General features: G+C 47.1%; 1 protein-coding gene and 1 pseudogene across 2 annotated transcripts in view; both read left to right on the top strand.

The window, feature by feature from the left end:
• RMDN3 (regulator of microtubule dynamics 3) overlaps positions 1–16,171 on the top strand; it is a 32,406-nt gene that overhangs the window by 1,908 nt on the left and 14,327 nt on the right. The window contains exons 1-2 of one of the 2 annotated variants that reach the window (XM_066277071.1): positions 13,466–13,770; positions 13,900–14,093. In XM_066277071.1, the coding sequence (XP_066133168.1) occupies positions 13,907–14,093 (187 nt within the window). In that variant the 5' untranslated portion in view covers positions 13,466–13,770; positions 13,900–13,906. Of the gene's footprint in view, positions 1–13,465; positions 13,771–13,899; positions 14,094–16,171 lie in introns of those variants that run through there. The other variant, XM_066277070.1, reaches the window with a different exon arrangement.
• Positions 10,281–11,024, top strand: LOC136335883 (coiled-coil domain-containing protein 34-like; annotated as a pseudogene).

The raw sequence follows: 16,171 nt of genomic DNA on the forward strand, positions 1-16,171 counted from the left end.
AGTCCACATTTTAACAATTGCCCTACTGCCTGATTCTCAAACCACTGCCCAGGGCACTGCCAAAACCTCCTGTCCTGTGGTGAGCCTGCCTGTTTCCTTCACCCCCAGGGAGTGCTCCCCCTCTGATGGATCACGAAAGCACTGGGGAGTGAAAAAGGGGAGAGGAGCATCCTGTACCCAGCTGGGGGACCAAATCATATCATTCTGAAGCTAAAAGGGGACCCCTGGAGCAACCAGCACTTTCTTAGACTAGGAAACTGCATCTAGAGAAAGAGGGAATCGACCCCTGAATGGTGTTCTCCCCTCTAACCCTATGGGCCGCGGTCTCCCCTTTCTTCATGGGCAGGAAGATCTTTCTTTTTCTTTCCTAAATTCTGAAGGACAGCTCTTCCTGGAAGTGCTTAAGGGTGCAGTCAGCAGCTGTGGGTGGACCAGGCAGGCACTTGGCTTACGTGTTTTAGCGTCTTAGCACGTCCTTTTCTTTTCCAGACCTCTTTCCCTCAGATTATACCTTTTCCCCTCTGCAGAGCGGCTTTGTGTAGGGCAGTGGGTGTTGAATGTGTGAGGGCAGGGTTTCCCGCGGATAGGTAGTACTGCAGCCACAAGCGCCCTGAGCTCGCTGGGTTGCGAGGACGCACGCACCTGCCCTCCTTCGCAGCCCGGGAGGTGCGGGGCGGCCAGAGCTCCAAGTCCCGGGATCCGGGGCGGGCCGAGGGGGCGTGTCCCAGACAGCTTCTGGCTGCTCTGGAGGGAGGCGCCAAAGTGCGGCAGCAGTCCCCAGGCCCGGACCCGACCCAACCCCAACTCCACTGTCCAGGCGGGGCTACTCACCATGCGGATCTGGGTGCTGATGAGCACGTAGGGCATGATGTGAACGTCCTGGACAGGCTTCCAAAGTGGGTTTTGGGCTTGGTGTCAACGTCAGTACCTGGGCTCCAGGACTGTGACCCGCCGTCCCAAGTCCCGTTACTCCGGCTCTAGGCTCTAGCAGTGCCAATCCCGGTGCGCCCGGCCCATGACCGCCGCGGCGGCCAATCAGGAACGGGCGTCCATGACGCAGCACTGGCACCTGGCAATCCAGGGCCCACCCCTGCCCTGGAGCAGCGCACTGAGAAGGTGCTTGTTTGTGGGGGGCCGCTCCAGCACCCGCTGCCTTGAGGCACCCAGCGCGCGTGTTGACATTGCACGCTCTTACTGCAACTCTTCCAGTAACAGATTCCAAAGTTCTGCTGGTCTCCTCCCCCGTCCCAATGAAGCAGAGCAGGCAGCAAACGGCGACCCCGCTGAAGCCTCCCAAGCTCCAGTCCACTGCACCCAGGGACAGCTCTAAAGCTTTTAGCAGATCCCACTTCCCATCCCTAAGACCCGTTCTCCAGAGACTCCTTCAACGGAAGAAAGATAGGGGCAGGAGGCTTGTGACAGCAGCTAAAACACCACTTAGGGTGCGCTGCGCGTTTCCGCCTCCCTGGCTGTAATTCCTAGCACAGCAACTGCATCTTGCATTTCTGTGGTGCAATCAGTAGCTCTGTAGAGGAACTGAGTGAGCGCTTAGCTGAGTGCCAGGCCTGACGGACTTGAACCAACAGAATTTGGCCCTCAGATCGGAGAGCTTTCCGCGGAGCTGGAGGGACATGGCGCAAGCGGAGATCACAAGGCAACACCTGGGGCAAAAGGAAACAACTTCCCCCGCACCAGTCATCACTGAGGGGGCAGCGAGTTCACCTCCGTGCTCCACGCCCTCATCTGGATGTAGCCAACAAAGTCTGACAACTCAACATTCTTTGTCTTGTGATTGGTTCTTTAAAAAACAAAGCAGGCCTTGCCTGGGTTGGTAGAGGTCTGGTTGGTAGAGCGTCATGGGGATTTGGCAAGGTTGCAAGTTCAATCTTTGCTCAGGGCGCACAAGAATCAACTAAGAAATGCATGAATAAGTGGAACAACAAATCAATCTCTCTCTTCCCTCCATCTAAATCAATAAAAATTTTTAAATAAAAGATATAAGTTGCTAGCAGCTGATCATCTATGAAATGGGTTGTTAGGGAAAACAAGACCAGAAACTTACATCATTCATTTGTCAATTGTTGAGAGTAATGGACTTTCAACCGTGGCGGACTCAGTGTTCAGCAAGTGGGGCTGTGATACAAGAACAATGGATAACCAACGATTAGGCATTTGTCAATGTTTGAGAAAATACAAAATACAAAAAAATAAAAAAAATAATAGCCACCAGTGTGAATGAATCAAAATTATACCAATTATTATTGTCTAGTTTGAGATTGTAGAACAAAAACTTTTGGGTTTCTAGATTTGTCTAGTTTGAGATTGTAGAACTAAAGCTTTTGCATTTCTTATCAACAGAAATCAAACAGCACAGAGAAAATGTTTATTCTGAAGGCAGTTTCCAAGTCCAAGGAAGTGGAGTCTTAACTCTGAAAGCAGAGAGCAGGGTCTGAGTTCAAACTGTAAAAATGCCAATGTTAGGCCACCAGTTATGATATTCAAGTTCTTGGAAGTCCTCAATTCATAGGACAGAAACTGTATAGCAATGAAAATGCTCAGCGCAAATTTTTGAAAAATACAGAACAATTCTATTTACATAAACCACAAATTTGCAAAACTAAGAAATATATTGTTTGGAGATAAAAATGAGGGTAGTCATACTATAAAGTAAAGTGAGGAAAGTAAGGTTGAAAATCACTACCTGAGAGGTTAGAGACAGGGGTAAGCCCACCATCCCAAGGCAGCCTTTTTCATCTTGAGGCATATACACACTAATTACTAAAATTCTGCAGAACATCAAAAAAAATTTTTTTTTTCTGATCTGAAAAAATAATTGGTATAATTTTGATTCATTCACACTGGTGGCTATTATTATTATTTTTGTATTTTTCTGAAGCTGGAAATGGGGAGAGACAGTCAGACAGACTCCCGCAGGCGCCTGACCGGGATCCACCCGGCATGCCCACCAGGGGATGACGCCCTGCCCACCAGGGGGCGATGCTCTGCCCCTCCGGGGCGTCGCTCTGTTGCGACCAGAGCCACTCTAGCACCTGGGGCAGTGGCCAAGGAACCATCCCCAGCGCCCGGGCCATCTTTGCTCCAATGGAGCCTCAGCTGCGGGAGGGGAAGAGAGAGACAGAGAGGAAGGAGAGGGGGAGGGGTGGAGAAGCAGATGGGCGCTTCTCCTGTGTGCCCTGGCCGGGAATTGAACCCGGGACTCCTGCACGCCAGGCGGACGCTCTACCACTGAGCCAACCTGCCAGGGCCAATATTATTTTTTTAACGTATGAATTTTAAAGAGAGAGGAAGGGAGCCCTGGCCGGTTGGCTCAGCGGTAGAGCGTCGGCCTAGCGTGCGGAGGACCCGGGTTCGATTCCCGGCCAGGGCACATAGGAGAAGCGCCCATTTGCTTCTCCACCCCTCCGCCGCGCTTTCCTCTCTGTCTCTCTCTTCCCCTCCCGCAGCCAAAGCTCCATTGGAGCAAAGATGGCCCGGGCGCTGGGCATGGCTCTGTGGCCTCTGCCTCAGGCGCTAGAGTGGCTCTGGTCGCAATATGGTGACGCCCAGGATGGGCAGAGCATCGCCCCCTGGGGGCAGAGCACCGCCCCTGGTGGGCGTGCCGGGTGGATCCCGGTCGGGCGCATGCGGGAGTCTGTCTGACTGTCTCTCCCTGTTTCCAGCTTCAGAAAAATGAAAAAAAAAAAAAAAGTAAAGAGAGAGGAAGGGAGAGAACGAGAGAGAGACATTGATTTGTTCTTCCACTTACTTATGCACTCATTGGTTGATTCTTGTATGTGCCCTGACCAGGGGTCATACCCACAACCTTGGTGTATTGGGATGATGCTCTAACCAATTAAGCTACTACGCAGGGCATGGTGTCCTTTTTTTTTTTTTTTTTTTTTAATTTGACAATCTGAGGGAAAAGAGATCAATGCTCCTGATCAAATAATCAGGTATTGCATATTTTAAAAATTCTTGTTGCACACCTAAGGCATTTGACTATGTTGCTACTCTTGGAAGAGCCAGGTAGATGAGGGTATCATGTTCTGGGGAGAGAGCAAAACAGAAGTTTGGGATCTGTCTCCTCTGATCTCCTCTCTCGAGCTGCACTATGAAGGGGTGGGGAGGAGGTGGAAGGGTAGTGCATGTCTCAGGCTGCCAGGGCTTTATTACATTTGCAAAACTGATCTGCAGATGCATAAGAAAGAGAATTTCATCCAGAAGCACCCATCCCACTGCTGATTGCTCTGGCAGCCTCACACCAGCCAGATAACATCTTTAATATCCAGGAGGAAATGAATTCCCTCGCTTGGTCTGCCCATCTGGCTTCTCCTCTTGCTGTAGTCAGTTTATCTGGCAGATGTTCCTCTCCTATAAATAGAGGAGAAATTGTTCTTCCACAACTCAGCTTTTCATCATGAAAACATCGTCAAAGTATCAGGGCCTGGATGTTGGTCATTTCTTCTTCCTTCCTCTATTCAGCTTTTATGATGGCTTCTGCATTAGAGCTGTGCTAGGCCCCAGGGACATGGAGACGAATCAGGCATGAACCTTGTCTTAGAGTCCAGTGAGGCAGATGGACTAGAAAGCAAATAATCATGGAACTAAGTGTAATGGAGGTAACCAAGCCTCAGAAGCAAAGGAAGATAAAAAGATTAATTCCAATAGAGGAAATGAATTTTTTTTTTCTAAGTGAGAAAGAGACAGACAGACAGACAGATAGGCTGGGAGAAAAATGAGAAGCATCAATTCTTTGTTGCAGCATCTTGGTTGTTCACTGATCGCCTTCTCATATGTGCCTTGACTGGGGGCTCCAACAGAGTGAGTGACCCCTGACTCAACCCAGCAACATGGGCTTCAAGTCAGCAACCATAGGGTAATGTCAATGAACTGACGCTCAAACCAGTGACCCCGTGCTCAAGCTGGTGAGCCCATGTTCAAGTCGGATGAGCCTGTGCTCAAGTTGGCGATGTTGGGTCTTCAAACTTGTGTCCTCAGCATTCCAGGCTGACGATCTATCCACAGCATCATTGCCTGGTCAGGCAGAAATGAATTTTTATTCCCTCCAAAATTAATATTTTTTTCTTATAAAAGAAACATGCTGTTTTTAGAAATTGAGAAAAATAGGGGAAATGGATATTAAAAACATAATTTTAATATGAAAACACTTAATCTAAAAATAAAGGCCACCTGACCTGTGGTGGCAGAGTGGATAAAGCATCAACCTGGAAATGCTGAGGTCGATGGTTCGAAACCCTGGGCTTGCCTGATCAAGGCACATATGGGAGTTGATGCTTCCTGCTCCTCCCCCCTTCTCTCTCTCTCTCTCTCTCTCTCTCTCTAAAAATGAATAAATAAAAATTTTAAAATAAAAGGCCAAAGTGAAAGTCAACAAGCATTTATTGAGATAAAAAGACTAGCTATTGGGGAAGCACTGATTTAGGCAGAAGCCAAGATAATGTTCTGCTTTCTTTTTCTTTTTTTCTTTTTGATGACAAGGCAAAGTGTATTTATGAGAAAGGGAAAGGGAACAATTACATCAGTTAAGGGAGGTATTTCTATTGGTGCAAACTAACATATGACACAAAGTTTCGGGTTTTTTTGAGAAGAGAGGAAATAGTGAGATAGACTCCCTCATGTGCCTCAACCAAGGATCCACCCAGCACCCACACACACACCCCATCTGGGGCCGATGCTTGCAACTGAGCTATTTTTAGCTCCTGAGGCAGTGGCTCCAAAGAGCTATCCTCAGAGCCTTGGAAGGATGCATTTGAACCAACTGAACCACTGGCTGAGAGAGGAGGAGGGAGAGAGAGAGAGAGAGAGAAGGAAGAGGGGAAGTGGAGGATAAACAGATGGTCACTTCTCCTGTGTGCCCTGACTGGAAATTGAACCCAGGATATCCACACATGGGGCCAACACTCTAGGACTGAGTCAACTGGCCAGGGCCCAGTGATGCTAATTTTAAACAATGTTGTTAATTTTCATTCCATAGTCAACAGTCCAGAAGGCAGAATATCTGTTTTCTTGTTATCTTTGCAAAAAGTTCTTTAGGAATGCAATGTTGCTTTAGGCCTAGTCCAAAGGTTAATTTGCCCTGTTTAACATTCCAAAGGTTTGAGGCATAGATGTGCCTGCCTCTGGAATGGAATGGTAGCTCAGGCTCAATTTATATTACTATTTTATTTATTGACTAATGAGAGAGAGAGAGAATGAGGAAAACACAAGAGTTTATTGTTCCACTTATTTATGCATTCATTGGTTAATTTTGTGTGTGTGACAGAGACAGAGAGAGAGTCAGAGAGAGGGACAGATAGGGACAGACAGGAAGGGAGAGAGATGAGAAGCATCAATTCTTTGTTGCAGCTCCTTAGTTGTTCATTGATTGCTTTCTCATATATGCTTGACCCAGGGGCTGCAGCAGAGCAAATGATCCCTTGCTCAAGCCAGCAACCTTGGGCTTCAAGCCAGCGACCTTGGGCTTCAAGCCAGTGATCTTTGGGCTCAAGTCAGCGACCATGGGGTCACGTCTATGAACCGACATTCAAGCCAGTGAGCCCTCACTCAAGCTGGTGAGCCCAAGCTCAAGCCAAATGAGCCTGCGCTTGAGCTGTGACCTCAGAGTTTTGAACCTGGGTCCTCCAAGTCCCAGTCCAATGCTCTACCCACTGCACCACTACCTGGTCAGGCTCATTGGTTGATTTTTAAAAATTTATTTTAGTGAGAGAGAAATAGAGAGAGGGAGAGAAAGAGACAGGAACAGGAACATAGATCTGTTCCTGTATGTGCCCTGACTGGGAATCAAACCAGCAACCTCTGTGCTTCAGGATGCTCTAACCAACCGAGCTATCTAGCCAGGGCCATTGGTTGATTCTTGTATGTGCCCTGACTGGGGATCACATCTTTATTATATGCGGCTTAAGTGTCTGTTTGTCGCCGATAGCTTATTGGTTGATTGCGTAACTGTACTAGCCAATGGGATGAAGTTGCCACGGCTAAACGCAAATTGAGCGGGTCAGGGGGAAGGTAAACGTTTGTTTGCATTGGCAATCATCTGCTTTTAAATCCTTTTTTTTTATTTATTCATTTTTAGAGAGGAGAGAGAGAGACAGAAAGGGAGAGAGAGGAGAGAGAGAGAAGGGGGGGGAGGAGCTGTAAGCATCAACTCCCATATGTGCCTTGACCAAGCAAGTCCAGGGTTTTGAACCGGCGACCTTAGGATTTCCAGGTTGACGCTTCATCCACTGCGCCACCACAGGTCAGGCACAATCATCTGCTTTTGAAACAATTTAAGGCTGAACGCAAATTGAGCGTGTCATGGGGAAGGTGAACATTTGTTTGCATTGGCAATCATCTGTTTTACATAAAAACTACGTCTTAATGTAATTTCTTTTAAGAATGCCTCCTAGAAAATACAGCACTGAAGAGGAGAGAAAAGGAGCTAAAGCTGCACAAAAACAGCTTTCTCGACAAAAAGAAACCACTGAGCAGAGAAAGACAAGGCTTGCTTCAGTCGCAGAGCAAATGTGTCTTTCTCGGCAAAATGAGACTGATGAGCATAGAGAAACAAGGCTTGCCTTAGATGCAAGACAAAAAAGCCTGTCTCGACAAAATGAGTCCCTGAACAAAGGCAGGAGAGAAATGCAAAAAAACGACAGAGTAATGCTGACTGAAATGCAAAAAGGATTAAAACAGTTTCAAACGAAGAAACTTTAATTTTTGAGCATTCCTCTGGTGACATGAATATTAAATTAAAAATAATTGATGGTCCTCTGCAAGGCGAGCTTAAAAATGATGGAAAGATCTACACAAGAAATGTTGTGTACAAAGAGATCTTTGACATGTGAATTAACATTTTATTATTTAAATCACCTTTATTTATTGAGCTAGCGGTGGCTCTTAAGAAATGTACCGCCAGTGGTTTCCTTCATTGCACTCTACTTTAAGCAATTAAGCAAGTAGAAGGGGGAAACCCCGTGGGGCACTAAGCAAAGGGGCGTCCTCGCCGCCTGCCCTGGGTAATTCAGTTTGAATTAGCAGACACCTTTGCACAAATCATTTTAATTACAATTTATAATATCTAGAACAGCGGTCATTTTGTATGACCGCCGGGCTTTCTAGTTTATATTATTTAAAGTGGCTCCATTTTGCTTGACCAGTTGGTGGCACAGTGGATAGAGCATCGGCCTGGACTGCTGAGGACCCAGATTCAAAACCTGAGGTTGCAGCTTGAGCGTGGGCTCATAGACATGACTCCAAGGTCGCTGGCTTGAGTGTGGGGTCGCTGGCTTGAGCATGGGATCATAGACATGACCCCATGGTCTCTGGCCTGAGCAAGGGGTCACAGGCTCAGCTGGAGTCCCTTGGTCATGGCACATATGAGAAATCAATCACTGAACAACTAAAGTGTTACAACTATGAGTTGATGCTTCTCATCTCCCTTCCTCTCTGTCCCTCTCTCTTTCTAAAAATAAATATATAAATAAAGGGGCTCCATTTATATTATTTTTTGCACATTGCTTTATTATTTACAATATCCAAGACATGGAAAACATCCTAAGGGATGAATGGATAAAGAAGATGTGGGACATGTATTCAATGAAATACTACTCAGCCATAAAAAGGATGAAATATTGTCATTTGTGACAACATGAATAGATCTTGACAGTATTATGCTAAGTGAAGTAAGTTAGAAGGAAAAGGACAAAAACCTATGATTTCACTCATTTGTGAAATATAAAACAAAATGTAACAAGACTAACAAAAAACAAAACTGGCTGGTAGATACAGACAACAGAATGGTGATCACCACAATGGAAAGAGGATGGGAGAGGGTGAATTGGGTTACAAGGGTCAAATATATGTTGAACAAAACTAGATTTCATGTGGGGAGCATGCACTAGAGTACACAGATGTCGAATTATCTTGTACACCTGAAAATTATATGTTATCAACTAATGATACTCAATAAGTTTAATAAAAATAAAAAATTTAAAAGCCCCTCTTTTCTCACCACCAGGACAATTATAACTAGTCTTTGAGTGTATTTCAAGAGGTACTAATTGAAATAAACTCTTAAGAATGAACAAGGGGCCCTGGCCAGTTGGCTCAGCGGTAGAGCGTCGGCCTAGCGTGCGGAGGACCCGGGTTCGATTCCCGGCCAGGGCACACAGGAGAAGCGCCCATTTGCTTCTCCACCCCTCCGCCGCGCTTTCCTCTCTGTCTCTCTCTTCCCCTCCTGCAGCCAAGGCTCCATTGGAGCAAAGATGGCCCGGGCGCTGGGGTTGGCTCTGTGGCCTCTGCCTCAGGCGCTAGAGTGGCTCTGGTCGCAACATGGCGACGCCCAGGATGGGCAGAGCATCGCCCCCTGGTGGGCAGAGTGTTGCCCCATGGTGGGCGTGCCGGGTGGATCCCGGTCGGGCACATGAGGGAGTCTGTCTGACTGTCTCTCCCTGTTTCCAGCTTCAGAATAATGAAAAAAAAAAAAAGAATGAACAAGGGGCCTGACCAGGCGGTGGCGCAGTGGATAGAGCGTTGGACTGGGATGAGGAGGACCCAGGTTCGAGACCCTGAGCTCGTTAGCTTGAGTGCAGGCTCATCTGGTTTGAGCAAGGCTCACCAGCTTGAACCCCAGGGTGGCTGGCTCAAGCAAGGAGTCACTCAGTCTGCTGTAGGGCGCCCCCCCCCACATATGAGAAATCAATCAATGAACAACTAAGGAGCCGCAACGAAGAATTGATGTTTCTCATCTCTCTCCCTTCCTGTCTGTCTGTTCCTCTGACTCTCTCTGTTTCTGCCACACAAAAAAAAAGAAAAAAGAAAAAAAAAAGAATGAGGCCCTGGCCAGTTGGCTCAGTGGTAGAGCGTCGGCCTGGTGTGCAGAAGTCCCAGGTTCGATTCCCAGCCAGGGCACAGAGGAGAAGCGCCCATCTGCTTCTCCACCCCTCCCCCTCTCCTTCCTCTCTGTCTCTCTCTTCCCCTCCCGCAGCCGAGGCTCCACTGGAGCAAAGATGGCCCGGGTGCTGGGGATGGCTCCTTGGCCTCTGCCCCAGGCGCTAGAGTGGCTCTGGTCGCAACAGAGCGACACCCCGGAGGGGCAGAGTGTTGCCCCCTGGTGGGCGTGCCGGGTGGATCCCGGTCGGGAGCATGCGGGAGTCTGTCTGACTGTCTCTCCCCGTTTCCAGCTTCAGAAAAATAAAATAAAATTTAAAAAAAAGAATGAACAAGGGGCGAGAGCACGTCCCTGACGCCGTTCCGTGGGTTTGAAGTTGGCGGGCCCCATGAGGGCGGCAGGGGCTGCCTCACCCCCTTCCGACACCCAGTTGCCCGCTGACGGCAGGTCCAGATCTCGGCCATCCTCGGGCACCTTCTCCGCCCTGCCAGCGGACGCCCAAAGACAGGGCCTGGAGAATGTGGCAGTGTACTCGCCATCGCTGCCACTGAGCTGCAGCAATTCCACCCCATCACTGTTGTCTCTCCTTCGCCATCGCAGCTTCCCGTTTGACGATGATGATGGCGACACGTAGGATGAAGAACTGGATGCAGATGCTCACGACCCAGGGCTTAGAGGGCGGGCCTGGAAGAAACGGAGTTACAGGAGTGCGCCAGTGTGGGTGACTCTAGAGATAACCGAGAAGAGCAGAAACACGTGTGCCTACCAGACAGCAGCCTGACACCATGGGAAGTGTGGTTTGTTGGCGAGAGAAGAATGTGATCATCTGCAACAGAAAGCTCTAGAGGAATTAAAAGCTAGAAAAAAGAAAAGAAAGGGAAGAACGTGAAAAAAGAATGATAATTGCCTGACCTGTGGTGGCGCAGTGGATAAAGCGTCAACCTGGAAATACTGAGGTTGCTGGTTCAAAACCCTGGGCTTGCCTGGTCAAGGCACATATGGGAGTTGATGCTTCCTGCTCCTCCCCCCCCTTCTCTATAATAAATAAATAAAATCTTAAAAAAAAATCTTAAAAAAAATGATAATTGCTGAAGAAAAGCATAAGGAATGGGTTCAGAAAAAGAATGAATAGCAAAGAAAAGAGAACAAAAAATAAAGAAATGGCCTGGAAAAAAAAAGAAAGAAAAAAAGAAATAGCCTGACCAGGCGGTGGTGCAGTGGATACAGCATCGGACTGGGATGTGGAAGACCCAGGTTCAAGACCCCGAGGTCATCAGTTTGAGTGCGGGCTCATCTGGTTTGAGCAAAGCTCACCAGCTTGGACCCAAGGTCGCTGGCTTGAGCAAGGGGTTACTCGGTCTGTTGAAGGCCCATGGTCAAGGCACATATGAGAAAGCAATCAATGAACAACTAAGGTGTTGCAACAAAAAACTAATGATTGATTCTTCTCATCTCTCTCTGTTCCTGTCTGTCCCTATCTATCCCTCTCTCTGACTCTCTGTCTCTGGGGGAAAAAAAAAAGCAAGCCTCTTCCAGCTGCAGAGAGCTATGGTTATGCCAATGGGAGGCTTACAGGTTTTTACAGTGGAAATTCTTATCCAGAACCAGCCATCTATAACTCAATTCCCTGGAAACCAATTCATATGCCTCCTTCCAAAGAAGCTAAGGATCTATCAGGAAAGAAGACTAAACGGCCTGTGATAAGTCAGCCACACAAGTCACAATCTTTGGTAATTCATAGAGCCAGAAGCAATCTTAGCTTTGGAACTCTGTGCAGAATACAGAGATAGTAGATGTGGGAAATTATATTCTTTTACCTGTAACTATTGAATTTTAAAATCAGAAATTGGTTTTTTGCTGTTCAGTCAATAATAGCTCAACCTTTGGAGTGACTGACAATTCAAATTTTTCCATTTAATATATGGATTCCTTAGAGTTAATTAAGGAAGACATTTTGTACATTTCCACTTTTATAAATGCTTCAGAGTTATCTTGACATATTGTTTTGCAGGAGAAGTGACTGAAAATCAATGATTGTGTTTGCATTTAGCTCTGTATTAAAACCAATGTGATACCAATAAAACCAACAATTTTTCCTGTGTTCTTTAAAAAAAAAAAAAAGAATGAACAAGGGGCCCTGGCCGCTTGGCTCTGCAGTAGAGTGTCCGCCCATCATGTGGAAGTACTGGGTTCGATTCCTGGTCAGGGCACACAGGAGACGCGACTTCTCCACCTCTACCCGCCTCACCTGGAACCTGCGACATCCACATCTGGGCGTTTGCTCTACCACTGAGCCAACTGGCCAGGGCCAGAAATAAATAACAACTTTGTTTTTCCTCAGGTATTATTTAATATTTTAAAACTCTTTCTTATAACATAAACTAGTTTTGTGTACCTCTTTTATTGTTCTTATTTAAGCATGATATAATAAACTACCTTTTGGTATATAGTTTTTTTATACTTAAAACGGTCATAAGGGCAAAGAACTGGTTGTTAAATTATTTGAATCCCATCACTGGGTGGATACCTCACTGCTTTTATTCTTTACAATGTACATATACATTAAATGTACTCATATATGTAAAATATTTCACAATTAAAAGGTAAATTAATATATCTAATCAAACATTTGGGGAGGACTGCTCTGGATATTTCAGCTGGCACCAAATTTTAACTCTTAAAGAATGCTGACAATCAAATAGTCCATAAAATACTGTATTTCGTTTCTGCCTGACCTGTGGAGGTGCAGTGGATCAAGTGTCAACCTGGAATGCTGAGGTCGCCAGGTTCGAATCCCTGGGCTTGCCTGGTCAAGGCACCTGCGGGAGTTGATGCTTCCTGCTCCTTCCCCGTTCTCTCTCTTTCTCTTTTCTAAAATGAATAAATAAAATAAAATACTGTATTTAGTTTCTAAAATTACAAGAAGTTACATAAAATCACAAATATAATGGAATTATAAAAAGGTCCATAGGCCACAGGTGGGCATAGAAAAATTATTTTTCTTAGCGCTGCGATGTGCAAGTTTTTAAGCAGCTGGCTCTGGGGACTCAGGGACTTCTTGTAGCCAACCAACAATTTTTATGTTGTCATTTGAACTGCGCGAGGTGCTACTGCCTAGCGTTTAGTAAATACATAATTTCAGAAAAAATTCATAAACAAGTTATGCCTAAATAAATGAAGTCAGAGTTACTACAGACTGTTAAGGATAGGTGGGAAGGGGCAGCGTTTTTCAGGTAGAGAATGGGTCCTTCTAGGCAGAATCCACAGTAGATGCGAAGGTAGAAAGATACTGGAGGAACAGCAGGTAATTTGGTGTGCCTGAAGAGAAACGGTAACCCAGCTGGCCAGACCGCGGGGACTTCTGCTGCAGCATCTGATCCAATCAGCTTTCCCCTCTCTCCCGCACCCTGTTCCCGCTTCCCGCCTCTCTGCTGGCTCCGTCCCTCTGTCCGCACCCGCAGCCTCGTCCCTGGGAAAAAACTTGGGCGGGAGGCGCAGCCTAATACAGTCATTTTGCCGCGCCTTCCTAACCCGATGCGGTATTCATGGCGCCGTTTAATGACGTCACGATCATTGACAGCGTTAGGCAGCGGTGACTGCTGCCATGGTGCTGAGCGGCAGGCTGAGGGTCTGAGTTTATTTACGGCAAGGCCAGGGAACCCTCAAAGGGCGCGGGGGAAACCAGGAGTTTGCAGCCAGGGATTTGTGGCCTAGAGTGCCGTGAGGCTAGAGGAGAGGGTTTGGAGGCCAGGAACCTGACTCAGGGATCAGGGATAGGGGGCGTTGTTGGAGGGGAGGCTGCGTCCACGCTGTGTGAGAGGCGCGGTAGTTAGGATCTGGGGGCCCGCAGAAGTCTTAGGGTCCGGATTGTGGTGAAGGTAAGTGGGAGCTCAGAGCCGGGGCAAGGATATCTTTCCAGGGGTTCGTCGCGAGGGTGGGTGGACCACGCTCACGAATCTCTCCCCCCCCCCCCCCCGCCCGCCTCTGGTGGTTCACGCGGGCTACAGGTGCATCATGTCTAGGCTGGGGGTGCTGGGCGGCGCCCGCTCCGGACTGGGACTGTTGCTGGGCACGGCCGCCGGCCTTGGATTCCTGTGTGCCCTTTATAGCCAGCGGTGGAAACGGACCCAGCGCCATGGCCATAGCCAGCTCCCGCCCAACTCACTGGACTTCACGCAGACTTCAGAGTCTGGACGCCAGGGTAGGAGCCGGTCCCCTGGGGCCGCAGTCACAACTAAGGGATGGACCTGGGATCCAGGCTGCTTTTAGCAGAGTCTGTGGGACAGAACATTGGAGGCGGGTGCCTGAGAGTTTCTTTCACTCTTCTGGAAAGCTTATTCAAAAGGAAAGCATTCTCCCCCATCTGCACTCTTCCCTTATAATCCCAGGGAAAGTACATTGTGGAAAGACTGTTTAGCTTTCACTTTTAGTTCTGGCCACAGTGGTGCTATATATGTATTAAAGACACTTGCTTAGCGTTGGGTGTAGTGTTTAGTAAATAGAGGAAGAGTCCAAAAGTAGGCAAAAGGAAAAATTGTGTAGGAAAGAATTAAAAGTTCCAAGGCCTATGTATCAAATTACATATTAGAATGAAGGCACCTTGGAGACTATGTAGTCCACGTGTTTTTTCCTTCCTATGATGAAATCAAGATTTAAAAAGGTTGTGTAACTTTTCCAAGGTTGTCACAGAGCAAGTAAGTGGCAGTATAGGGCCTGGTCACTTGGTCCTGTGGACTTAACAGAGTACAAGGCTGGGAGGGTGCTTACTTGCAACTGAAGTTGAATATGGCTGGCAGCCAGCCACAGCTGAAATTGATAGTGCTTTCAGTTTTGCAAAACTTTCACTTTAAATTAACTCATTTGAGCAGAGTATCTAGGGTTGAGTCAGACCTCATGTTCACATAACAGGAGTTTTGAGATCGTCTCACCCCATGTTAACCGGGAGTGTTTTCTCTGATTAACAAAGGCCAGGTTGTTTAGAAAAGTTTGAGTCTTCAGAGTTCTCATTTTAACTTGTAACTGTCAGCATTTTATAACCTGGTAGAAACCTAGTTTTGTATGTGTGCTTGTTTTCTCTTCATTTCCCTTGAGTTTTGTTTGTAATTCCTGAGCAGTAGTCATTCTTCTGTTGAGATTGTGAGAAAGTGGCTGTTCCCAGGGATCTTTCTTGCTCTACATTCTTGAACACTGTTGGATGTGTATTGTAATCTGGCCTAGATTATTAGATTTAACAGATTTGTGCTTGCTGGTCTGGTCTGTGGGTTCTGCCTCCCTGGTTTCTTTCCTGTTTTTATATCTTATAGTAAAATTGCCTTAGGTAGCTCTCAGGTTACTAGCATTTATTGTTGGAATTTACCTAGACCTTAATACAGGGCTAGGTAATGCTGTTTTTTTCCAAAGGGTTTTGATAGGCTTTTTCCAGTACTTCTTTTTCCAGTGTACTTTTCTCTCAGTTACTACCCTTTTTCTCTTTGCTCCTCTCAGATGATAGTAGAGAGGAGCTCCAAGTTTTTTTTGCTATTCTTTATGAAGTGAAAGATCAGAATCTGGGTGAGCTCAATTTTAGTTTTGCTCTGTGGTTGTTATTTGTAATGCCGGTGGCCAATGCCAGGCAGGTTCGCATTGGATTCAGGCAGACGGTAGAAAAACTGGAGCCGGAAGAAGGAGTTGGGCCATTCCGTTTAATAAAGTCTCACAATGGCGGACAAGCACACAAGCAGGGGAAACTACCTCTCAGGCAAAGAACCAGCAAAATGGCCCCTCATAGTGGCAGGCAGGCAATCCGTGCACACCTGTAACCCCCCGTCTCTCTTGAGTGCAAGCACCCGTAGCCTTTTATAGGCCATATACACATGACACAGCCACACACTCACACACCAATCAGGCAAAGTGCTTGCAGCTGGTAACCCCGTGAGCAAGCCTAACACAGCTACCCCACAGTATGAACTGGTATCTGGGTATTATATATAGGCATACCTCGTTTCATTGTGCTTCGCTTCGCTTTATTGCATTTCACAGTGTATGGCCAGTAGTCGCCACCGTCATGGCCATTCACATGTAGGCTCCCATTGGATTCAGACAGACGGTAAAGAAAGAGTGGAGCCAAGAAAGGGTGGGCCATTCCTTTATTAAAGTCTCGCACCAGCCGATGAGCAAACACACAGGACTCCAATGCCTGACACATTCTTCAGTTCCACAACCAGGAGAATCTTCTCCGGTTTCCCCTAGAACCAAAGGCCGCACCAGTCTCAGTGGACCTCACAAAAGTCCCTCAGCTCT

The sequence above is a fragment of the Saccopteryx bilineata genome, chromosome 4, assembly GCF_036850765.1.
Source record: "Saccopteryx bilineata isolate mSacBil1 chromosome 4, mSacBil1_pri_phased_curated, whole genome shotgun sequence".
In the NCBI taxonomy this organism is placed as follows: domain Eukaryota; kingdom Metazoa; phylum Chordata; class Mammalia; order Chiroptera; family Emballonuridae; genus Saccopteryx; species Saccopteryx bilineata.